Raw genomic sequence first — 26,769 nt, 5'->3', positions numbered from 1 at the left:
CACTAATGTTTGTCCAGTCTAACTTCAAATGTACCAATTTTGAGGATTCCAACAGTGGTCTAAGGAGATTTTATAATTTTTTCCTGATACACAGCATACATTTTTCCATTCTTAATTTTATCCGTATCAAAGTTAATTATAAAATCACCTTGTGCCATTCTAACTACTTCTTCCCCTTGGTATTTGTATCCTTGAAATGTACATGGTTGTATCCTCCTGACTGTTGTGTTCTACTTATAAGCTGATCATTGTTACTGATACAAACCTTAATTAATATAGTGGATTATTCAAGGAGGACAGATAACCAACTCTTTTACTCACATGGTTATATCTTGGCCAATTGGAATATGGTTAGTCATTGAAGAGTGTAATAAATATACAATATAAAGTACACACTATTAAAATGCAAATAGTTGTCAACTGTTATTACTCTGTGAAATCCAAAGCTGGGCACAGGAAATAACTTCGTTATCTGAGATAACACTGAATGGCAATTACTGTAAGTATGGACTCCCAGTAGCAATTGCTGAATGTATCCATATAGAATATATAGTAATCTGTTTTGCAAAACATTCCTTTTTAAAGTTAAATCCATGAAGTAGCCTGTAATGTCAATATGTCTGCTTTAGAATTTTACCAATGCCCAAAATCTGAATTGCTTTGATGTAAATATGTAGTCAATAATATATGCTGTATTTGGTTAATGAGTGAAACAAACAGAAATTATCTGATTGAAATTTAGTTCTGTAATTGTCTAATTACACAATGTAAATGAGATAAAAACTTTGTCATTGATATATTTTTCTTTACAAATAACACTTCAGATTTCAGTTGGGAAACCGTATATTGTTGTTGTTCATACATTTTCCCAGCATCATTTTTGGCAAAACAAATTTGAAAGACTCTTTACGTTTTATTTCCTCTTTGCCATTTTTCATGGGATTGCTTCTGATTGATTGAGACAAGAGCATTAGACATTGTACTATTCTATATGTTGCTAAGCTGTACAGGAAAGAAAACATCAATAATTTGATTAATTGTTCTAATTATGAAGAGGTTCTTATTAGATTCTAGATAATGTGTTTGCACAGCTGCTCAGGAGAAAATGAAACCTAGCCAGGAGAATAATATGATACCTATCTCTTCTTTTCAATTTTACAGTAGTTTGCCAGCTTCACTGGAGCCGGAAAGTATTGGTCTTGGCAGTGCCAGTAGCAGCCAGGACTCCCTACACAAAGCTCCCAAAAAGAAAGGAATCAAGTCTTCAATAGGACGTTTGTTTGGTAAAAAAGAGAAGGCTCGACTTGGACAGCTCAGTAAGGAATTAGTTGTACTCGGCCTAGGTCATTGTTCCACTGTCATTTTTGTGTTTGTTTTTGCTTTTTTCTTGTTTTCTAAATGGCATATTCCTCTTTTGCACTGGCAGAACCTTTCCATTAAATTTCATTATAGTAATGAGCATATTTGTCAGGAATTTGGTATAATCATGTTCTAAATGAAAGGAAATCCATTAAGCTAACAAGCTTCATTGTTTCCTGAGAGTTAGCCTCTTCAATGGAACTACTCACATGCTTAAAATTAAGCACTCCTTAAATACTTTGTTGTATTAGAGCAAAATTGCTGACAACATACCCTTAACTAATGAAAATAGAACGGTAATAGTTTCTGTTCCCACAGTAATGAGCTTATCTTAATAATGCAATCTGGGAGTTTCTCAAAACTCAATATAACAGCCCTTCAGTTTTCCAGTCTCTCACTGGGTAGGCAGTTCCTGGCTGTTTTAGTCATAGCTTGGCTGTCCTCTTGCTATTGGTCACATTTCCCACTGAAACTGCCCTTTCTCTTTCTATAGTTCATGCATTTTTCCTCAGCTGTGATCCTCGTTTAATTCATTTAATGGCACTAAATCTGCCTCTAAGTCTGTCTGGCTTCCATTATGCTTCCTATTGGACAGACTTTACAGAGCACAAACAGAAAAAACAGTGTTTTCAGGAAATAGATACTTCAGTCCAGAGTCAGAGGGGTATCCGTGTTAGTCTGGATCTGTAAAAAGCAACAGAGAGACCTGTGGCACCTTTAAGACTATCGGATATATTGGAGCATAAGCTTTTCATGGATGAATACCCACTTCGTCAGTCCAAATTGTCATTCTTGACACTAATTTGAAAAAATCTAATTATAATGTTCTTTGGGCTACTGCTCAGAAGACATATCAGTGAGAATGTGATGTTTTATAGCATCCAGATAGCTATGGGAGCCTAAAAAAGATGTGATAGTTTGACGTGGTTCCTGTTGCAACATACAGCACAGTGACAGAATCATAACATCCATTATAATTCATATTAAAAAGCTTCCTATTATTGTAGGTTTACATTACACTAGTTTGGAATATATTTTCAGCTGTAACTTCGTACTCACCATTTTGCTATAGCGATGGGTATAAACATGAAATCCTTAGTCATTTAAAATCTTATTGACATCAGTATGAGTTTTGTCTTGGTAAGGACTTCATATGATCTTTTTTCCTAAATTATAACTTAGAAAATATCACTCTTCTTTAGATGGTATCACTGGTGTTTAGGAAGGGAGGATGGTCTAGTGGTAAGTGCCCTGGCTTGGAATATATAAGACCCAGGTTCAATTCCTTGCTCTACTACAGGCTTCCTCTGTGACCTTAGGCAAGTTACTCAGTTTTTGTGCCTCAGTTCCCTATATGTAAAATGGAGATAATAGCACTTCCCTGTCTCTCAGGGGTATTGTGAGCATAACTGGATTAACAGGGCCGGCTCCAGGCCACAGCGAGCCAAGTGTGTGCTTGGGGCGGCACGCCGCTGCGGGTGCTCTACCGGTTGTTGGGAGGGCGGCAGGTGGCTCCGGTGGACCTGCCGCAGGCATGCCTGCGGAGGGTCTGCTGGTCCCTCGGCTTCGGTAGACACTGGAGCTGCGGGACCATTGGACCCTCCGCAGGAATGCCTGCGGGAGGTCCATCGGAGCTGCGGGACCCGGAGAGTGGCAGAGCACCCCCCACGGCGTGCCACCATGCTTGGGGTGGCGAAATTGCTAGAGCCGGCCCTGTGGATTAAAGATTGTGAAACTTTCAGATACTACAGTAACAGACACCAGACACATCCATGAGAGAGAGTTTAGAACACTTCACCAATTTGAAATGTATCTGGCTAACTTGATTGCCTGAAGTTAGAAACCTAAATCCATAGTGAAACCTGCTCCTGATACATCACAGAACTAGAGTTCCACATATGAAAATAGTTGATGTTAGGGTCAATCCATCAGTATAAAATCAAAGAATTCAGAATTTTTGTTCTATATCTCTCTCGTTATGGATACCCTATCTTCCTCTCTTCGCCTACTAAAACCCTGTGTTCTTGAAAAAGGACTGAGTTTTAATCATAATTTAGGCTTCTCTTGCTGTGTCACTAGGGGAAGAATGAAAATCTGATTTATTCAACCATGTGGTAGTTTAGTGCATTTCAAAATCTATTAAATGGGTCTCTCAAGTCAATCTGCATGTTCCCATCTGCACTGATTGAGAATTTTATATCTTTAGACTGGGTTATTAATTCCCATTTATGTTCCATGAGACCAATTTTATTGATATTGGCAAATTATACATAATATTGTATTAATTTACAGTAACTCAGAGCCCAGAGGAGAAAGATAAAATAAATGTATTGGTCTTCTATGCTGCTCTTTACAGTGCAGAATGGAAAATTCCTGTAAAGATTGCCTCAGAAGCAATAGAAGATGACCGTAAATTACTGTCTAAATGATACCTAAAAATGTTCATGCTATACATGCGTAATCTGTTAAAACACATTTATAATTCCCAAGAACCAACTCATGAAGTTTCAGGCAGACATTAGTGAATATTTGCAATAGATGATTGTCTGGCTATGCCAGAAGGAGAACATGAGACACTGGGTGTGGTTTTAATTAGGCTGCAACTTTATTCTTAAATATCTGGATGTACCCAGCAAATAAAAGTGTCCAGTGTAGGTAATTCCATTCTCATTTCCCTATGTTTAGGGGCTGCCATCATCCTTCCCCTTTTCCATCCTGGTCTAGCCATCCCGCTGCTGGGACCCCAACACCTCCTTTCTATGAGGTTTAAAGGGAGCTATGAAGGAGAGAGGGTTGACTCTCTGCTGTACAATTTGTATTTGCCTGAACCCACTTTTTCACTCCTTTAAAGTATGCCTCCTTTAAATCCTTTGCCAATCCGCTTTTTATCTGATCCGTATCCCCTGGATGTCCATCACAGGTTTACATAATGAGTTGTGACATTATAACCTAACCACCATTTCCTAACCTAATAGGTCCCCAACTCACTGTGGGGAAGGTGAAAAACATACATTTTATATAAACATAGCCAGGAACAATAAAACATACATTTACATATGGTAACCAAAAACAAGCAACAAACGCATTTTTAGAAGCTGTTAAAGGTGATCCCTGTTTCCTCTTTAATTTGTAACCAAGACAGATGAGAAAAGAGAAGGAAATGAAGTCTTTTGTGGCAGGCAGCTTTTATATGCTTACACTGGCATAGAGCTAGTATTTTAAAGGTAATATAAGATAGTAGCAAAAACACACACAGAGTACAAATTTTTACATAATTGATTGAACTAGCTCTATGACAACTATAATGATATAGTTATAACTGTATTGCAAGTTACATTAACATTAGGATGCTATGTCATGAGACTTCTATATCATTGTACCTCTGACTGCTAAAATCAGATTTTTAATGTGTTGTCACAAATTAACTTGACAAAAGGGAATAAAAAAAGTCCTAATTTAACTTCTTTCTTCCAGATGTCACTAATCTTGATGTGGCCTGTGGAAGTACAAATTTACTATTCCAAATATTTATTTTTTCCTGTTATTTGGAAGATACCTTCCCTTTTCTTCAATAAAGCAACAGACAGCATTAAATAGATCTTATTGACTAGCCTCAGCAAAAATGTTCTTTCTTTTTTATATTTTCATGTGTGCAGTCATATGCATACGTGTGTGCACACACGTACGCAGACTAGCACACAGAGTGAGTTTACTTAGAACGATCATCTCAGTGCCAAAGATGTTTCTGGTTCCAGCAACTTTAAGTATACATAATATTTCTGCAACCAGTAATCTCTCTTTAAAAAACATAGGTATATGTATATAAATTCTCACAATCTCTCATTTGAGTAATGTTGATTAAAAAAAAATATTGGAACATCAGGAGTTTTACCACTGACTTAAATAGGGCCAAGATTTCTCCTTGATAATATCCTTCTACCAAATTCTTTGTATGTATTCAAGAGAATTGGTTTTCCAGCGCTAAATCTGTTACTCTTGAGTTATTATTCTTTCAATGTCTACTAAATTATGTGCATTACTATCCAAAGTCTAATACATTCCTTAGAACATGTTTTACGTATGTATATTTCTTTAAAGATTTTTTTGGGGGGGGAACTTCGCATCTTTTGTTAACTCATCTGACTTTATCAGCTTGTGCATCTTCTAACGTCCTTTTGGAATATCATGCTAAACTTTCTTTTTGTGTTTCTTCTCCTGTTACATATTAGCTATATCTGTCCCTAGTACAAACTATACATTACAGTGATTTTTAGATCCTGATTATAAAACTGATCTGTGTGGGTGCAAGTGTGTGGATCAGCTTGCAAGATAGGAGTGTTATAAAGCACTTATCTCATTCACATATACATTTAAGACTATGGCTGCCATAACCCTAGGTTTGCCATCCTTTCTTGGTTATTCAAACAGCACAACTGTATTTTGTAAAAGTATATTATACTAAGAATATTTTCCATTATGTAAATGTTAATGAACTCACACAACCTATATCTAAAGCAACTTAATCTGCACAAAAGAGTGTAAGTGATATCTTTACAAGGGTCAGAAGGAAACATATGATTAAGTATTCTATAAAACTTCTGTCAAAGGACACTAACAATAAAGCAATGCATGAGGTGATTTTTGTGTGTGTGTGTGATCAGATGCATGGCTGCCATCTTGGAAGTTATGTGGCTAATGCCCTGTTTACAATACTGAAAATGTTCCCTTGTCCTGTAGACAGTTATAACAGTAGAATGATTTATATTTTAAAAGGATGACCTTAAAAAAGGCATTTGTTCTTCAACACCAGCAAACAGATGCACCAATAGATTTTTGCTCTCATTTGACTGAGTTGCATGTTAAAGTGGTTTGCAAATTTCAGGGTTCTATTTCCTCTATGTGATACCCTATATCCATTTGTTTCAGTTTTTTTAAGAAAAATTAGTTGCTTACTAATATTGTAAATTCTATTATGTTGTCCGAGATAATGCCAGTATCTAATATATACTAATTTAGGGCCAAACTGTGACTCCAGTCTTGCACTAGGGAGTTACCATAGAGCAGTGGTTCTCAACCAGGGGTTTGTGTACCTCTGGGGGTACTCAGAGGTCTTCCAGAGGGTACATCAACTCATCTAGATATTTGTCTAGTTTTACAACAGGCTACATAAAAAGCACTAGCCAAGTTAGTACAAACTATAATTTCATACAGACAATGATTTGCTTATACTGCTCTCTTTACTATACACTGAAATGTAAGTACAATATGTATATTTCAACTGATTTATTTTATAATTATAGTAAAAACAAGAAAGTGAGTAATTTTTCAGTAATAGTGTGCTGTGACACTTTTTTATTTTTATGTCTGATTTTGTAAGCAAGTAGTTTTTAAGTGAGGTGAAACTTGGGGGTACGCAAGACAAATCAGGTGCCTGAAAGGGATACAGTTGTCTAGAAAGGTTGAGAACCACTGCCATAGAATAAGGAGATGTGAGGTGTCCTCTTCCTACTTTACTCCAGTTACCTACATCATGGACAGTAACATGGGAGGGGAAGCAGGCACCACAGAGCTCTTACTTCCACCTTCCCCACATGCGGGTGAGAAGTGAGCAGAGCCAGCAGGTTGGCCACTTTAAACTGAGGTTCACTCTCTTCACTGAACAGCAGGAAAAATAAGCAGACTTATAATATTCCTCCTCACGTGCTCTTTGAACACCACAACAACATACTTCATTTTTTCAGGGCAGAGCACAGAGCCACAATCTAGCATTCAGTTTGTAATATGATTTGACACCAGATAGACAGACAGACAGACAGATGGGTCTGTCTGTCTATCTGTCAATTGCAGTTAATGCATGCGATTAACGCAAAACAAATTAACAAAATTGTAAACAGTGTGATTAATTGCAGTTTTAATTGTATTGTTAAACAATAATAAAATGCCAATTTAAATTTATTATAAATATTTTTGGCTGTTTTTCTATATTTTCCGATATATTGATTTCAATTACAACATAGAATACAAAGTGTTCAGTCCTCACTTTACATTATTTTGATTACAAATATTCTCACTGTAAAAAAGATAAAACAAAACAAAAGAAATAATATTTTTCAATGCGCCTCATACAAAACCACTACATCCTACTTCTTGTTCACTCATACAGACAAGTGTGTTTACATTTGCAGGAGATAATGCTGCCTGGTTCTTATTTACGTCGTCACCTGAAAGTGAGTACAGGCATTCACATGGCACTGTTGTAGCTGTCATTGCAAGGACTTTACATGGTGGATCAGCTAAACATGCATATGCCCCTTCCTGCTTTGACTTGTAGGCTCTGAAGTTTTACACTGTTTTGTTTTTGAGTGAAGTTATGTAAAAAATAAAAATCTACATTTGGAAGATGCGCTTTCATGATAGAGAGACTGTACTACCGTACTTGTGTAAGGTGACTTGAAAAATGCTATTTCTCTTATTTTATCCTGTTTACAGTGCAAATATTTCAAATAAAAATAATATAAAGTGAGCACTGTACACTTTGTATTCTGTGTTGTAATTGAAATCAATATATTTGAAAATGTAGAAAAACATCCAAAAAAATGTATAATACATTTAAATTGGTATAACAGTATGATTAAAACTGCAATTAATCACAACTTTTTTTTAATCTCACAATTATTATTTTTAATCATTTGACAGCCCTACTAGATGTCTATCCTCAAGAAAGGATGGTCAGTCTAGTGGCTAAGGTACTAAACTGGGACTTAGAAGACTCAGGTTCAATTTCCTGCTTCACCCCAGGCTTCCTTTGCAATCTTGGGCAAGTCACTAAGGATATGTCTACACTTTGAGCGGGAGGGGCAATTTCCAGATCAAGAAGACACACCTGTGCTATCTCTGATTGAGCTAGCATGCTAAAAATAAAGTGTAATCACAGTGGCGCAAGCAGTGGGATGGGTTAGCCACTTCGCATATGTACCCAGTGTCTTGGACAGGTACATACTTGGGGAGGGGAAAGGGTCTCCATGACTACACTGTTTTTAGTATGGTAGCTTTAGTTTTTAGTGTGGTAGCTTAATGAAAGCTAGCACGGGTATGCCTTCTCAAGCTGGGGCCTGTCCTATAAAACATACTCATTAATGAACTGGAAAACAAGAGGTGAATAGTGAATTGGCAAAGATTGCAGACAATGCAAAATTATTCAAGATAGTTAAGTCCAAAGCACACTGTGAGGAGTTCCAGAGGGATCTCACAAAATTGGGTGGCAACAAAATGTGAGCAACAAAATGGCAGATGAAATTCAACATTGATAAGTGCGAAGTAATGGACATTGGAAAAAATAATTCCAACCATACATATATAATGATTGGTTCTAAATTGCATTCTAAGAGATCTTGAAGTCACCTTGATAGTTCTCTGAAAACTTGTGCTCAATGTGCATCAGTTGTCAAAAAAGCTAACAGTGTTTTATGAACTATTAGTAAAGGGATAGAAAATAAGACGGAAAATATCGTAATGTCACTATATAAATACATGGACCAATGCCTTGAATATGGTGTCCAGTTCTGGTTGGCCCATCTCAAAAAAGACATAGTAGAACTGGAAAAGATTCAGAGAAGGGCAACAAGGATGATCAAGGCTGTGGAACAGATTCCAGATATGAGGAGGGTCTAAAAAGATTAGGTCTGCTTATCTTAGAAAAGAGATGACTTTGCGGGGATAAGATAGAGGTCTATAAAATTATGAATGGTGTAGAAAAAGTGAATAGAGAAGAGTTATTTACCCTTTCACATAATATAAAAATTGGGGATTGTCCAATGAAATTAATAGGCCGCAGGTTCAATGCAAACAGGAGGAAGTACTTTTTCACAACTAACCTATTGAATTCATTGCCATGGGATATTGTGATGGCCCAATATATAGATTCTTCAATGACTATTAGCCAAGATGGTCAGGGATGCAACACCAGGATCAGGGAGACCCTAAACCTCTGACTGTCAGAAGCTGGGAGAGGAAGACAGGACTGGATCATACCATAACTGCCCTGTTATGTACATGCCTCCTGAAGCTCTGGTACAGGGCACTTCAGAGACAGAGATACCAGGCAAGATGGATCATGGTTTGACCCAGTCTGGCAGCTCTTTTGTTCTTAACTACACCTCCAGCTAGAAGTACTGACATACCCTTAGTTTCCCTTTGCCTCGGTCCCCCATCTGTGAAATGGGAATAATAGTATTTCCCTCACAAATGGGTGTTTGGAAGTTAAAAACATTACTCAGACCTTTCCAGGTAGTAAGAAGGATATATAAAGACTTTGTCAAAGTTTGGTCAGATTTGTTACTTAATTCTGTGGTTATAAATAGATAGTAGGTATTCTCAACAAGCAGTAGACTTAAAAAGAGAAAAATAAATAAGTAAAATAAAAATAGGATTGGGCTGAGGAGGGGAATAATCAGAAAAGAACTATGAGGAAATATTTTCCTTTTTCTTTCCGTTTCAACACAGGAGGTTTTATGGAAACAGAGGCTGCAGCACAGGACTCTCTGGGATTAGGCAAACTGGGAACTCAAGCAGAAAAAGACCGAAGACTAAAGAAAAAGTAGGTTGCTTGTTCATTTTATTTTTCATCATACCTTATTCATACTTTGATTTTGTGTGTTATCCTAGATATATGCATAATTGAAAGCATGACCAAACAAATGACTGTATTTGTCTGACACTGTAGCAGTTGACCATCGTGTATATGTGAGTTTTTCCAGGATTATTGTTTTAAAAAGCTCCACATAAAATAACAGAAATATGTGGTAATAAAGTACACTAACACTAAAGTAATGTGCTAATAAGGCACACTTTATAAAGGTAGAATATTTTATCATTCACAAAAAACCCATGAGTTTAAAAGAAAGGAATATTTTTTTAGTTTGACATTACAGTTTAATTACTATGTCCTGTGCTAATTGTGGTTTTTAAAACTACACATGCAGTGAACAAAACATCTTACCGACTCTCTTTGTCTGGATTATCCAAAAGAAAAAGAGGATGCATTGAGCATATAATTATTTCAATCTATTATAGAAGACATTAGTAACTTTGCTTTCTCTTATGTCTGTCAGAAAATGACAACCTAGTTTTTTGTTCACATAAATTATAGAATAATTAAATGCTTTCTGCTGCTACACTAGTTGTAAAACTGTTACACTCTGAGTCATAACAGCTGCAAGAAAGTAAGTAGGCCCATTTGAAAAAAAAAAAGCATTGTGCCCCCCACCAATCTATTCAGTCTCATAATTCCAGTGTTATTAGAGGACATCTGAGGAGAAAAAGGACAGTTGTTAAAAATCATGCTCTGAAAATATTTTTTTTAAACAAGCTTATTCCTCCTCTTTAATTACTGTTTGAGTGTCAACATTTTAGTTCCTAAGACTCTTTTTGATCTTTCGTATTTACAGTATGCTCATGAATCCGTCTTCTGCTGATCTTTTACGTGGTTTGATGGATACTTTGCATAGTATTCTGCCCTTCTGATGAGGAAATTCCAGGGATTTTTTCCCAGCCTCTCTGAGTGGTTTTAAGCACTTACTTTGTACTACATGCCGTTATGGTACATGCGATCATTATTGTTAATGTACAAATATGAGTGTTCAACTTAAACTGGTCCTAGTTTTACAATCTGTGAACAAGGCTTAAAAAACATTCCTTCAGCATCCTCTCCCAACAGAGAAGAGACTTTGGTCACCAAACTCAGGATACTGTTCTTAAGAATACTACAACAGATCAAACTTTCCTCTGCATCTGAAATTTTTATCTCCAAATCAATTATCAGTCACCATTCTGTTATATATTTTATGGAAATTAAACCCTTTCTATGGAATTATATTGTAAAAATATCAATTGCTTATCCTTAATTCTGCAAAGCTTCTTAAGAGCTGTTGAAGCCACCACTGGGAACAGACTATATTGGGTGCCATTAGGAATTCAGCATTCACCATACTTCTCAAGTATCTTTCAGTATTGAGAATAGAAGATACCACAATATGCAGCCAGTATTGGTTGAAGTGTCAAATGTTGAGATTTTAAAGGCTACCACAGTGCCCACAAAAATATTTCAAAATATGTCGCTTCTCTTATTCTGTTAGGTTAGTATTTATAAACAGAATGTAAAAGTTCGTCTTCGAGTGATTGCTCACATCCATTCCAGGTAGGTGTGTGCGCTGCGCGTGCACGTTCGTCGGAAACTTTTTACCCTAGCAACTCCAGTGGGCCGGCAGGTCACCCCCTAGAGTGGCGCCGCCATGGCGCTCGATATATACCCCTGCCGGCCCACCCGCTCCTCAGTTCCTTCTTACCGCCGTGTCGGTCGTTGGAACTGTGGAGCGCGGCATAGCTGTCCTCCACGTCCCTAGCTCTCCTTGTTAACTACCGTTATTGTTACAGTTGTTAGTTAGATCGTTAAGTATAGTTAGTTAATTAATTAGGTGTAAATAGTATTGTATATAGTTGTTCGCCGGTCTGGGCTGTAGCCCTTCCCGGCACCCGGCACCGGGCTCATGCCTGGTTTGCCGGGCTTTAAGCAGTGTGCGGCCTGTAAAAAGCCTATGCCAACCAGCGACCCCCACGACGCGTGTCTGAAGTGCCTGGGGGAATCGCACAGGTCGGACAAGTGCCGCATCTGCAAGGCTTTTAAGCCCAGGACAAAGAAGGAGAGAGACCAAAGACTCAGGACTCTCCTCATGGAGGCGGCACTTGACCCGGCAGCTTCACAGGCCGTGATCTCGGCGCCGGCACCGGATCGCACCGGCACCGGGAAGACTCCCCGGCACCGACCTTCCCCGGCACCGGGTGCAGAGGCGAGACCGTCAACGTCTGCTACTCCAGCCAGGCAGACCCGAATGGAGCGCCCGGCATCGACATCGGCCGCGGCACCACCGGCACCGTCGACTCCGGGCCCGGTGGGTCCGTCGAGTCCGGTGCCGCCAAGCTCCCCCATAAGATCTGGGGTTGAGCTATTGGTCCCATCCACTCCGGAGACCTTCGCCTCGGCACGGGACCTTATCGCCCTAACTGAGTCTACTCAGCCGCCACCCCCGGTACCTCCGGTGCGGGTCGCGTCTAGAGGCAAGCACATGATGACGGCACCGTCTCGGGACTCGCGCTCGCAATCCAGGTCCCGACGCCACGGTCACTCGAGATCCCGCAGCCGCTCGCAGTCCCGGCACCGCTCCCCTCGGCGGTACCGGTCGCACTCGCGGCACCGATCGACCTCCAGACGGTCGCGGTCTGACTCCAGCCATCGATACCGGCACCGTGACTCTAGGAGCCAGTCTCGCCGTCACTCGCCATGCCGGTCGACCTCCCGGCACCGAGCTGGTGGCAGGTCCCGGTCCCGGTCGACCTCCCAGCACCGCGTCGGTGTCAGGTCCCGGTCCCGATCCCGGCACCGAAGCAGCGGCCGTTACCGTTCCAGATCCCGGCACCGAGACAGAACCCGGTCCCGATCCCGGCGCCGCTATGACTCCCGGTACCGATCCCCGGCACCGAGAAGATCTTCGGTGCCGACCCGCGCAGACCCTTACCAGCCGGGGTCGGCCCCGCCATGGCCTTCTAGGCAACCGTCGGTGTCTTCTCAAGCAGACAGCGTGTATGCGCTGGGCACCGACAGGCAGGCGGCATTGTTTCAAGATCCTCCGCAACAGGACCAGGGTCCGCAGCAGTGGGGGTTTTGGACCCCCTGGGCATACCATCAAGCCCAGGGCCCCCAACAGCTTCCTGCTAGGCCTGCAACGGCGGAGCACAGGGTGCCGGAGGCTTCGTTGTCTCGCCCCCCTCCCTCCCCGGATGGAGAGGAAGGATCCAAGCAGCAAGACCCTGCTCTTGCTCCTGAGACAGAGGCGAGGGCTGAGGGGGACCCCCCACTGGACACTTTCTTGCCGGGGGTCTCCTCATCCTCCTCCCCTGATGAAGCGGTGGCTGGCACCTCCTCCAGTAGCCCTCCTCCGCTGGATCTCAGGGCGCACCAAGACCTCCTTAGGTGAGTAGCTCAGAATCTGAGCCTGCAAGCCGAGGAGGTTTCTGAGATCGAGGACCCTATCGTCACCATCCTCTCATCTGATGCTCCCACCAGGGTCGCCCTACCCTTCATTAGGACGATCCAGGCCAACGCCAATACAATCTGGCAGTCACCGGCCTCCATCCCCCCTACGGCGAGGGGCGTCGAGAGGAAGTACATGGCCCCCTCCAAGGGCTACGAGTACCTCCACGTCCACCCGACACCGTGTTCCCTGGTGGTGCAGTCGGTGAACGAGAGGGAGCGTCATGGGCAGGAAGCTCCAGCCCCCAAATCCAAGGAGGCCAGACGTATGGACCTCCTTGGCCGCAAGGTCTACTCAGCTGGGGCCCTTCAGCTCAGGGTTTCAAACCAACAAGCCCTGCTCAACAGATACGCTTTTAACTCGTGAGTGGCAGCGGACAAATTCAAAGAGCTGCTGCCACAGGAGGCCCGCCAAGAATTTGCAGCCATTCTGGACGAGGGCAAGAAGGTTGCACGAACCTCGTTGCAAGCTTCTTTGGACGCTGCAGACTCGGCTGCCCGCACCCTCGCCTCGGGGGTAACGATGCGCCGTATCTCCTGGCTTCAGGTCTCTGGCCTTCCACCGGAGCTCCAATACACCATCCAGGACCTCCCGTTCGAAGGCCAGGGCCTGTTTTCAGAAAAGACAGACCCCAGACTTAAGAGTCTCAAAGACAATCGGGTCATTATGCGCTCCCTCGGGATGCACACGCCGGGAACGCAGCGCAGACCCTTCCGGCCACAGCAGCAACAGCAGCGCAGGCCATACCCCCAGTTCCGCCAACGGCAGGACCTCAATAGGTGCCGTGGCAGGAATGGAAGGCGTAGGCATTCGGGGAACCATTGGGGGCAGAATCAAAGCTCCTCTAAGCCCCCGCCTGGGCCCAAGCCTTCGTTTTGAAGGTGCGCCCGAGGGCGCAGTAACAGTTTCCCCCACGGATCCTTCCCCCCCGTTTTCCAACCGCCTTTCGTTTTTCCTCCCGGCGTGGACCCAAATAACATCGGACCGCTGGGTCTTGCACACGGTGCAGACGGGATACCGCCTGCAGTTTATATCATTTCCTCCTTCCCGCCCCCCTTCCTCGTCCCTCTTCAGGGACCCCTCTCACGAGCAATTCCTTCGACAGGAGGTACAGACGCTCCTCAACAAAGGAGCTATAGAGGCGGTTCCGGAAAACGAGAAAGGCAAGGGGTTTTATTCCCGCTACTTTCTGATCCCCAAGGCCAAGGGAGGCCTCAGGCCTATCCTCGACCTGCGAGAGCTCAACAAATACCTAGTGAAGTTGAAGTTCCGCATGGTATCCCTGGGGACCATTATCCCATCCCTGGATCCGGGAGACTGGTACGCCGCCCTCGACATGCAGGACGCTTATTTTCACATTGCCATTTGGCCACACCACAGACGTTTCCTTCGATTCATGGTGGGCCGCCTTCACTACCAATTTGCAGTCCTCCCATTTGGCCTTTCTACGGCCCCGAGGGTATTTACAAAATGCATGGCAGTCGTTGTGGCACATCTTCGGCGCAGTCGTATCCACGTGTTCCCTTACCTAGACGATTGGTTAATTCGGGGCATGTCGGAACTACAGGATTGCAGCCACGTCCGCAGGATCACCGGCCTGTTTGCTACCTTGGGCCTCATGATCAACATAGACAAGTCCACCCTGCTCCCCACGCAGAGGGTGGAGTTCATCGGGGCCGTCCTGGACTCCACCGTGGCCAGGGCTCTTCTGCCGTTACCGAGGTTCCAGGCATTGTCGGCGATCGTTCAGCGATTGCGGGCAGCCCCCTTGACATCAATACAGACATGTCTAACCCTGTTAGGCCACATGGCAGCATGCACATTTGTGACCGGTTACGCTCGGCTCCGCATGAGGCCCCTCCAGTTGTGGCTCATCGCACATTACCGGCCGGCAAGGCAACCACTAGACATGCTGATCACAATCCCCCAAGGGGTGTTAGATTCTCTCAGCTGGTGGCTAGACCAGTCCGTAGTGTGTGCAGGGCTCCCTTTCCACCCACCTCAGCCTTCGGTGTCCCTAACAACGGATGCCTCAGATCTCGGCTGGGGGGCCCACCTGGGAACCCTGAGAACACAGGGCCTGTGGTCCCCGCAGGAGGTGAAGCTGCACATCAACATGCGGGAGTTGAGAGCGGTCCGCCTTGCTTGTCAAACGTTCTGTCACCAGCTTCGAGGTCGTTGTGTCGCGGTGTTTATCGACAACACGACGACCATGTACTATATCAACAAGCAGGTTGGCACCAGATCCTCTCCCCTATGTCACGAGGCGATGCGACTCTGGGACTTTTGTGTAGCCCACTCCATTCACCTCACGGCTTCCTTCCTCCCCGGAGTACGGAACACGCTGGCGGATCGCCTGAGCAGATCCTTCCTGTCACACGAGTGGTCCCTTCGCCCGGACGTCGCCCTCTCAATTTTCCAGAGGTGGAGTTATCCCCGTGTGGACCTCTTCGCGTCTGGGGGGAACAAGAAGTGCCAGGCGTTCTGCTCCTTTCAGGGCAAGGAGCCCGGGTCTATAGCGGATGCCTTCCTTATTCCGTGGACGACCCACTTGTACTACGCCTTTCCCCCGTTCCCACTGGTCCACAGGGTCCTTCTGAAGGTGCGCAGGGACAGGGCTCGCGTGATCATGGTAGCCCCGGCGTGGCCCAGGCAACATTGGTACCCCATGCTGCTGGACCTGGCCATAGCCGACTCAGTTCCCCTGCCTCTTCACCTGGACCTGATTACCCAGGAACACGGGACTCTCTGTCACCCGGACCTGCAGTCGCTGCACCTAGCGGCGTGGTTCCTGCGTGGCTGACCGGTTCTGAACTGCGCTGCTCCACCCCGGTACGGGAGGTACTTTTGGGCAGCAGGAAGCCTTCCACTAGAGCGACATACTCGGCCAAGTGGAAGCGTTTCTCCTGTTGGTGCGTGGAGAAAGGTCTCCGCCCTATGGAAGTTTCGGTGGCCAATATATTAGACTATGTTTGGTCCCTCAAACAACAGGGCCGGGCGATATCGTCTTTGTGGGTCCACCTGGCAGCTATCTCCACCTTTCACCCGGGTGGGGATGGCCGCTCCGTTTTTTCTCACCCAACGGTGACTAGATTCCTGAAGGGGCTGGAACATTTATACCCTAACGTCCGTCTCCCTGCTCCAACCTGGGATCTTAACCTGGTGTTGTCTCGGCTCATGGGGCCCCCCTTTGAGCCGTTAGCTACTTGCTCCCTACTCTATCTCTCTTGGAAGACTGCTTTTCTAGTAGCTATCACCTCAGCTAGGCGGGTGTCAGAACTCCGGGCTCTCGTGGTAGACCCCCCGTATACAGTCTTCCACAAAGATAAGGTGCAGCTGAGGCCACACCCTGCCTTTCTCCCCAAGGTGGTCTCGACCTTCCACATCAACCAAGAGATATTCCTCCCGGTTTTTTTCCCGAAACCTCACTCTTCAGGCAGGGAGCAACAGCTCCACTCGCTTGATGTCCGTAGGGCTCTCGCGTTCTATGTGGAGAGGACCAAACCGTTCCGCAAATCCCCCCAACTTTTCGTGGCAGTAGCGGACCGCATGAAGGGGCTTCCTATCTCCTCGCAGAGGTTATCCTCATGGGTAACGTCCTGTATCAGGACCTGCTATGAGCTGGCCCACATTCCTACGGGCCGTGTGACTGCGCATTCTACCAGGGCGCAGGCGTCGTCGCTGGCTTTCCTCGCCCGTGTGCCCATCCAGGAAATCTGTCGGGCAGCGACCTGGTCATCGGTCCACACCTTCGCTTCCCACTACGCCCTGGTCCAGCAGTCAAGAGAGGATGCGGCCTTCGGATCTGCAGTGCTCCATGCCGCGACTTCTCACTCCGACCCCACCGCCTAGGTATGGCTTGGGATTCACCTACCTGGAATGGATGTGAGCAATCACTCGAAGAAGAAAAGACGGTTACTCACCTTTGTAACTGTTGTTCTTCGAGATGTGTTGCTCACATCCATTCCACACCCGCCCTCCTTCCCCACTGTCAGAGTAGCCGGCAAGAAGGAACTGAGGAGCGGGTGGGCCGGCAGGGGTATATATCGAGCGCCATGGTGGCGCCACTCTAGGGGGCGACCTGCCGGCCCACTGGAGTTGCTAGGGTAAAAAGTTTCCGACGAACGTGCACGCGCGGCGCGCACACCTACCTGGAATGGATGTGAGCAACACATCTCGAAGAACAACAGTTACAAAGGTGAGTAACCGTCTTTTTTAATCTATGTACAATGGATAACACAGAAAATTCAGCTTTACACATTACTTGCATCACACAAATACAAACCTAGAAAAGTCTTGGATTTGGATACATTGGAGAATATATAGGATAATCTATTCCCAGACCTCTTAGTCTAATCTCCTACAGTCGGACTTTCTTGTGCTGTCAGCTTTTCAAAGTTTTCTCTTCTCCTGTGTCTGTCCTTGGCTCCTTGTGGTGTAGACATAACCAAATCATCCCTTGACGTGGTATCATTTAGGAATCTTTTCTTTGTGATTATGACTCAATCACTTAGAATATAATCTTGGGCTAGTATTTCAGGTGCATATTTTTCCAGATAGTCCAAGATATTAGACTATAAACGTGGCAATTGTAAGTACTTACCCTTAATCATATGTTTATAGATCTGTCTCCTGAAGGCCTTTGTTCCATCACTTTAGACCTTTAAGAGTGGTCAATCTTTGTAAATTTTGGTTAACTTTTAAAAGTACTGTTCAGAATTCCCCCAGGTTACTTTCAGAGACAAGTTTGGATGTGCTTTGTGTTGGTCCATTTACCGAGGTCCTTAATTCATTCAATATATAATTGTATGTCTAAGACATACAGAAAAATTAATGCAGGTCACAGGTATTTATTGAATCATGGACATTACTGGGATAGGGACGTGTGAAATAGAATTCACGTGTTATCAGATCTGCTTTAGAAAGATAAAGGTATTTAATGTGACTGAGATCTTGAAGTGTATTAGAAGTTAAAACAGTCCAGTACTTCATTTTTTAATGCTTTAAGCAGAAAGGTTTGTCTCAGTATGTCAGACACCTTTCTTGCCCCCATTTAACAATGCACATCTCCTTCCTTGCATAAATGGAGAGAGGTCTTTTTAGCTGAGAGATGAATACTAATTTTGGTAATATAAATGAGAGAGATATTTAGTGTCTCACGTTAATGATAGTAGAAATATACTGTACTGACAGGACCTTATCTATAAACAATGTAGTATCTTTATAAAAGGTAAGTGAGAGAGTTTAACTTTATTAAACTGTCTTATTTTCTAGTGGCACAGCAACTAAGTTTGAGATCAAGCCTTTTGCTTGACTCCTTGCTTCTGTTGATCAGGGCCTGTGAACACTGCAAAGAAAGCAAACTCAGACCCTGAAGGGGAAGAAGCATCTTACATAGCTTTGTAGTGATCCCTGCCCCTTAGCTGGAAGGACAGATATGAGAAAAAGGCAAAGAAGCATTGTTTAGTAATTACCATACAGGACTGGGAGGTAGGAGATCTGGATTCTATTCTGTTTTTGCCACAAAGTTGCTATGTGATCTCCCAGTCCTGTATGGTAATGATGGGAATAGAATGCTTTAATGAACAGGTGACTTTAATGAAGAAGAATTTGGACCATTGCCTTCTACTGGATAACATCACGTCTGCTCATTCTTAAGCCCTACCATTATATTGCTTGTAGCTCAGGCACTGCTCTTGCAACTCAGGTGGCAGGAGACTGTGGTTTTAGAATGGGAGAATATGTTTTCTCCTTGATGTTGCAGTTATGAGTAGCCAAAGTATGACCAAAATTTGTTACAATATGAGTTAGCTTTGAGATAATGACAATAATTATTTTAAAATTATTTGAACTTAAGCCACAATATTTCCAGGGGGCTCAGAGGAACACTCTCTGGGGGGAAAAATGCCTTAAACTTAGAACTTTTAAAAATTTGACATTCTGGATTATATTTCTAGTTAAATTTACATCATGCTATTTTAGCTCTCTAGCCCTGACTATTTACATATGCAAAATAAATTATTGAACAATATCTTTTACTCTAAGTTTCCTGAGAGAGTACTACACTTCTGCATATCAAATCCCACTCTTGTGATTATAGTGTAATCAACATATTATTGCACTTCAAAGTTTACCTACTTCCTGCTTAGAGGATGCTATTTGGCGTTATATATTTCTATGTATTTGAATTAACTACTTACACAGCATTAAAGTGAAATGAAGAACCTAACTCCGTGATAGGCAAGACTTTTGTAGACCTCCCTAAAGAGCCAATTTTCATCCTAGGAATTTGGTTGTTACAATTAGTCATTAGCTATGAATTCTTATCCTAGGTATCTTCAAAGACACAGGAAACTAGCTCTTCAGAAGTTGTTAATTTAATCCCATCATGATGCTAAAATTGATTCAATAATACAGCCATTAGTTAGATGAAACATCTACACATTCATAAAGTTATGTATGTTTTCGGTAAAGCCTGACCACAAAAGACACATGATGTAATAAGACACATTAATTTAAGTATTTTAGAATTGTATTATTTGTAACTTAAATGTGGTCTAGTGTTCAGAGCATGGAAGTGAATTTCAGGACTCTTCTGAGTTTATTCTTATTCTACAAGGGATTTACTGCGCAGATTTTGTGAATCTACCTCTTACACCTAATTATAACCTTAAAGATCTGTTAGAAGGATTAATAAATTTCTGTAGAGAGCTTTAAGAACTTGTGATGAAAGGTACTATAGAACTGCAAACTATTATTATCTAAAAGAAACTTGGTTAAGAATAGAGAAATAGATTTATTCTTACATTTGTTAAGATTTGTTTGCAGTGGCATTATGGTAGCCATGTTGATCCCCGGATATGAGAGAGAGAAGATAGATGAGGTAATGTCTTTTATTGGACTAATTAATGTTGGTGAGAGAGACAACTTTTGAGCTATGCATAACCAAATCATCCTCCTCTTTAGGTCTGGGGAAGGAAGCAGAGCGTTTGAGCTAAATACAAGTTGGGACAGATTGTTAAGCAGAAAGAGTAACACAGGTTGGAGCCTGGCACTTGAAATGAAGTGGGCAATTGGGGGTTAGATTTTTATGCATAAAAGATTTGAAGTTGGCAATTAAGATCAGCAGGCAGGGTGGTGTGTTGCAGATTGTTGTAATGAGCCATAAAAGCAGTGTCCCTGTTAAGTCCATGGCTTTTTGGTGTCAAGCAGAGTTAAAGTTTCCAGGTTTGCCTTTTGAAGGTGTTGTGTAGGTTTCCTTTTGAGGACAAGTATTGAAAGATCAGCTATAGAGTGATTGCTTTATGAAAAGTGTTTCCCCCACAGATGATATGGTGTTTTTGTTTTATATCATTTTTCTCTGTGAATTCATTCAAGATTATCTGGTTTCACATGCATAGTTGTTACTGGGGAATTTGTTGCAATGGATGAGATACACCAGATGTTGTGATAAGTATGTGTAGGATCTATAAATCTTAAAAGGTATGTTGAGAGTGTATTGATTATCATAGCAATGGAGATTTGTCTACAGATTTTGCATCTGTTGTTCTGGCAGTGCCTGGTGCTGCTTTGAGTTGGTATGTCCTGGTCTATGGGGAGCTTGTTGAGGCTGGAGGATTGTTTAAAGGTCAGAAGAGGGGGTTCAAGAAAAATTTCTTTCAGGATGTCATCACCATCAAATATGGGCTATAATTGTTTGATAATACCTCACATGGATTTCATCATGGGGTGGTAGGTGACAACTAGGGGTGTGTGGTCAGGGATTTCTTTTCCCCTGTACTGAAGCAGGTTCTCCCAGGTATTTGGATAGCCCTTTCCATGATGGGATCATAGAATATTAGGGGTGGAAGGGACCTCAGGAGATCATCTAGTCCAACCCCCTGCTCAAAGCATGATTTGCCTCAGATCCCTATAATGGCCCCCTCAAGGATTGAACTCATAACCCTGGGTTTAGCAGGCCATTGCTGAAACTACTGAGCTATCCCTCCCCCCTTACAGCTACTTCTTTAGTGGAGTGTCCTTGTTTAGTGAAGGCAATTTAAGTGTGTTCAGGTGTGTATCCAGAACTTTCTCTTCAGAGCAAATTCTGTGGTACGTGAGTTGTAAATAACAGATTTTTTGGTGTGTCTGGGGCAGTCGCTGGATCAGTGGAGGTAAGTTTGGTGACTGGTGGATTTCTCATACATAGTTGTTTGTAGGGTTCTATTTTTAAGCTAACTGTGATATCCATGAAGTTGATGCTGGTGTTGGGTGTTCTGTAGGGAGTTTGATGAATGGGTGGTAGTTATTGAAATTGTGATGGAAATCTGAGGGGGAGTTTAGAATTTCTGTCCAGACTCCAGAGGATGAAAATATCATTGATGTATCTCAGGCATATCACTGATTTTGTTAAGACTGTGCATTCTTACATTTTGTCTGATATATGGTATAGAGAAGATAAACAATGCTGAAATGTGGCCTAGAGAATTGCATTATTTGCTATCAATATAAACTAGTCCTGATAACCCACCTTGGCTTATCAAACACAGAACTTGCCAACACTTATTTTTCTCAGGCTTCCCTCTTCTTCCCAGCCTGCCTACTTGCAGCCTAAGCTGTTGAAGGAGGGTGTAGCCAATGTGTTGCAGTCCTTAAAGACCATATCTAGCAGTATAATTCAGCAGATGTGAATGCCCCAGTAGCTGACACATCCTTTCATAGCATTTAATGCCAGAAGAGTACATTAAATCATCTGGTCTGATATCCTGTTGATCACTGGCCATTACAATTCACCCCATGACTCTGTACTAAGTCAAAAAACTTGTGTTTGGCTAAAGCATATCTTTCCAGAAACGCATCTAGTCTTGATCTGAAGTCATCAAGAAAGGGAGAATCCACAACTTCATTAGATAGTTTGTTGCAATGGTTAGTCACTCTCACTGCTAAAAATATGTGATTAATTTCTAATTTGAATTTATCTGCCTTAGATTTAGCCACTGGATCTTATTATGTCTTTTTCTGCTAGATTAAAGAGCTCCTTAGTACTTGGAATATTTTCTCTATGAAGGCATACTGTTATCCAGTCACCTCTCAACCTTGTTTGGTTTTGATTTTTGTTATAAACTGAACAGATAAAGCAATTAAAGTCTTTTACTGGTAGGCATTTTCTCAAGCCATTGAATCATTTTTGTGGCTCTTTTCTGCATCCTCTCCAATTTTTCAACTTCCTTTCTAAAATATGGATGCCAGAACTGTACATAGCTTTCCCGTATTTGTCTCACCAATGTCATATGCAGAGGTAAAATCACCTCTTGATTCATACTGACCACTTCTGTTATACATCCCAAGATCACATCTTCCCTTTTTGTCATAGCATTGCACTGGGTGCTCATGTTCAGTTGCTTTTTCATCCTTTTCAGAGCCACTGCTTTCCAGGATATGGTCCCCCATTCTATAGATATATGGCCTGCATTCATTGTTCCTAAATGTATAACTTTGCACATAGCTGTATTAAAATGCCTTTTGTTTGAACAGGTTCAACTTACAAAATGATTCAATCGATATGTATCATTATTTAACATTCCACCAATGTTTGTGTCATCTGCACATTTTATTAGCAGTGATTTTATATTTACTTCTAGATCATGAATGAAAATGAGGAATAGCAGTTCTGGTCCCTATGGAACCTTACTAGATGATTCTCCCTTAATTGTTACTTTTTTTTAAATCTGATCTGCTATTCAGTTTGTGACCGGAGTCCCGGGGAGCCACATTGAGGTTACTCAATTAGGGCAAACTGCAAAGAATGGGGCAGATAATCCCCAATACTTAGATTTACCAAGTCAACATAAAACAGCTTCTATAATACCTCTCTGGTTACCCAAAAGACAAAACACAGTTCCCTTTAGCAACCCAGCCATGGGCATCCACTGAGACACCCAAGTCAAATATGAAAATTACTGAAAATATTATTCATCATATTAGAAAGTTCTATCAATCCCAAGGGATCGGACATATTACCTCCTACATTAATGAATATTTCAGATCTTATCGAAATACACACTTACAGCCAATTCTTATTAACTAAACTAAGAATTCTTTAAAAAGAACAGAGAAAGAATATTGGTTAAAAAGATTAGTATACATACAGACATGAGTACAGTTCTGAGATTAGTTTCATAGTAAAGATGGTGAGCTTTGTAGTTGCAAATAGTTCTTTCAGAAATAGTCCATCGGTTATAGTCCAGTGTTCATATCAAGAGAGAGATCCAAGCTGTAATGGAGATCTCAGTCTTATGACTCAGGCTTCCCCTGCATAAAGCATCAAGCAGATCTGAGATGAAAAGTATCATGTCCCAAGAGTTTTGTATGTAGTTCCTGGGCAGCACAGAGTCCTTGACTGATCCATAGGCCTTTGATGTAACCTTGTGTTTCCCAAACATTATCAGTAATTAACTACATGGATTAAGGTAATTTATCCATTAAGTAGTTCAAATACAGCTTACCACAAACTTTAAAGAGACATACAGACAATGACATTATTTCACTCACATTTCATCTAAATGTCAATATTTCCTTTTGATCTCTGAATCAATAGCTATAATAATAGACAGAAACTGTTCACATGGCTAATATCTAACAAGATGTAAGTAAACACATACAATTAGTATCACCTCTGATTCTCTAACAATACATGTTTTCATTTAAAAGTTCTAGCCTATCTAACATGGAATGGCCCTAATTACCATTTTCATACTTTTCTAACGTGTCTCTAAAAGTGGAATCTGGGTCATTTAGCCTGCGAGTTGTTTAACCCTCTCTGGCCATGTGTCATACAGTTCTTAATCTGTTTTTAATGTGCACTTTCTTGATATAGTATAGTGTTAATTTTTAACAACAATGTTTTACGGTGCTAAGTCAACCACCTTACAAAAATTTAAGTATATTACATCTATGCAGGCACTTGTAATCTCATCAGTGATTTTATATTTATCCATCATAATGGAGACCACAATAGTTACCTCATGTTGTATATAATACCTTTTGTCAAAATATTATCTTCCATTTTGTTTGTTTAACTACTTGCCTGCATAAGACTTCAGGCATATGTCTTCCAAACTGAAGTCCCCCATGATAACACAACTTTTTCTTTCTGCACACTGCAGACAGGTGCTTAAGAAGTAACTCATTTTCTTCTAGTTTGATTTGGTGATCTGTAACAGACCACCACCCCACATGTTACCACTTCCTGGGCTTTGTTTGTTTGTACATTGATCCATATGCATTCAAGATCCTGCACTTCTGAGTTATTAACAACTCTAGAACAGATTGTGATGTCTTTAATCTAGAGTGCACCGCCTTTCTTCTCCCCCCCAACATACTTTTTTTACCTATCTTTTGTAAAAGATTATAAACAGATTTTAGCACTGCAATAACACGAATTATCCCACCAGACAGGGCCATCCCTAGGTGAGTGCAGGGTCTGGGACATTAGAAACTTGGCGCCTATCTGCTGGGGGGTGCTCCCCCATGGCTCTGCCAAGGCCCTGCTCCCACTCCACCCCTTCCCCCAAGGCCCCACCCCAACCCTGCCTCTTCCCGCCCCACCTTTTCCCCACCCAGTTCCACCCCCTCCCCCAAGTATACTGCACCCTTGCTCTTACCCCTCCCTCTAACACCTCCTAACACTGCGAAACATCTGATCCATGGCAGGCGGTAGGCACTGGGAGGGAGCGGGAGGTTCTGGCAAGGGGGCTAGTCCTCCCCGTCTGCCTGCTCACCTCCCTCTTCGCCACCTCCCCCCAAAGCACAGAGCCCAGGGCAGTCGCCCCGATTTGCTAGACACAAGGGATGGCTCTGCCAACAGGTTTCAGTAATGACAGTTATATCGAATTAATACTACAGTCATCTAAGGTCAAATTTCAAATGTAGTCACTTTATCTACATTTCCACAATACAGCATTACAAAAAACAAATAACTATCTATTTTCATGCACGAACTGGTAAACGTGTAAGCAGTCAACCATTATCTACATAATGGCACATTATGTGCATAAAGTTTCTTACAACATAAATTAGAGACTTAACTTTGGAAATTTATATTTTAAAATAAAAAACCTGTCAAGTATAAAATAGTATTAAAATTCTTGTTTAAATGTATAATTAGCTATAAAAATAAAAAGTTAATATATTTAAAAAGTTCCTCCACCTACACTGACTTACAGCTCCATGCTTCCAACTTATCTGTGCACTCTCTACTGCAGAGAGGGTCATTTAATTTGCCCCTGTGGAGAGGGCTGGCATAACGCATACTTTAAGTAGGCTGATCTCCCATACTGAGGGGGATGTCACCTCATGTGCACTGCTATCATAGCCTCAAACAGTCTCATCTGGTACTCCTTCAGCAGATCCTATGGCTGAATTATTCCCCACATTGCCAAAGTTGTCTGTATAAATCAACCACCTCTTCCGCAGAGTACACTGATAAGACTGCAACTCTGAAGATGACATATTGCTTGTGCTCTGTGCTGCATCTGTCAATATCAGTCTTAGAACAGAAGCCACAATATTACCTACAGGCAGAGGTGTCCTCATAACAATCAATTCACCCTTACTAAATTTTGTCGTACTGTCCTAGTCCTTAGTCTAATAGGAACACTAGGGTGAGTCAAAGTCAGAGCTGACAGTTTGAACTTTTCTTCTGCTTTTGTATAGCTTCAATCTGAATGACAATATTCCTGTTCTGATTTTTTTAAATTATTTTTTAAACAGAAAGCTAAACCTTCAGTCTATACTCCATGCCACCAAAATAGGCATGAACATTAAAGTTCATATTTACCAAGGAGAAGAGATATAGAAAATATTCCATACTGTGGATACGGTTTTGGAACCCTTGTGTTAATTACACAAACCACAATTAGGCTTTGTATTTGCAAAATGCAAGTTTCTGCTTTTAATACAGGTAGCAAAAAAAAAAGTCTTGATCATACAGAGACTTATGCACGTGTTTACACGTATGCATAATTCCTTGCAAGATCGAGGACTGACTGGTCCACTGTACAAAGCTCCCTATATTCAGAGAAACTCTATGTTTGCTATACCAGATACCTGTATCTGTTCATAAATCTTGATTATTTCACTAACAATTTTTTAGCCTTTAGTCTGGAAGTACTGCAGCTTGGCTGAGTCTAGTCACAAACTAATGATAATTTATTACAGGAATTCACATATCAAGAAAGAACAGTTCCCATGTTAAATAAAAAGGAGACTTTTGTTATTTAGCTTCATTTTTCTTTGTATAGAGCAAAAAGGATTGTTGCCTAGTTACATTCCTAATAGTGCTACA

The 26,769-nt window shown here is 42.1% G+C and overlaps 1 protein-coding gene across 9 annotated transcripts in view; it reads left to right on the top strand.

Moving 5' to 3' along the window:
- Window positions 1-26,769, top strand: part of PPFIA2 (PTPRF interacting protein alpha 2) — a 655,361-nt gene that overhangs the window by 574,789 nt on the left and 53,803 nt on the right. For all 9 annotated transcript variants that reach the window (XM_050934433.1, XM_050934482.1, XM_050934424.1 and 6 more), the window contains 2 exons: window positions 1,162-1,316; window positions 9,862-9,955. In XM_050934433.1, coding sequence (XP_050790390.1) covers window positions 1,162-1,316; window positions 9,862-9,955 — 249 coding nt within the window. The remainder of the gene's footprint in view (window positions 1-1,161; window positions 1,317-9,861; window positions 9,956-26,769) is intronic.

The sequence above is a fragment of the Gopherus flavomarginatus genome, chromosome 1 (genome assembly GCF_025201925.1).
Source record: "Gopherus flavomarginatus isolate rGopFla2 chromosome 1, rGopFla2.mat.asm, whole genome shotgun sequence".
Taxonomy (NCBI): Eukaryota; Metazoa; Chordata; order Testudines; family Testudinidae; genus Gopherus; species Gopherus flavomarginatus.
Note: the sequence above shows the minus strand (reverse complement) of the source record. Positions and strands in the feature narration are given on the sequence as shown.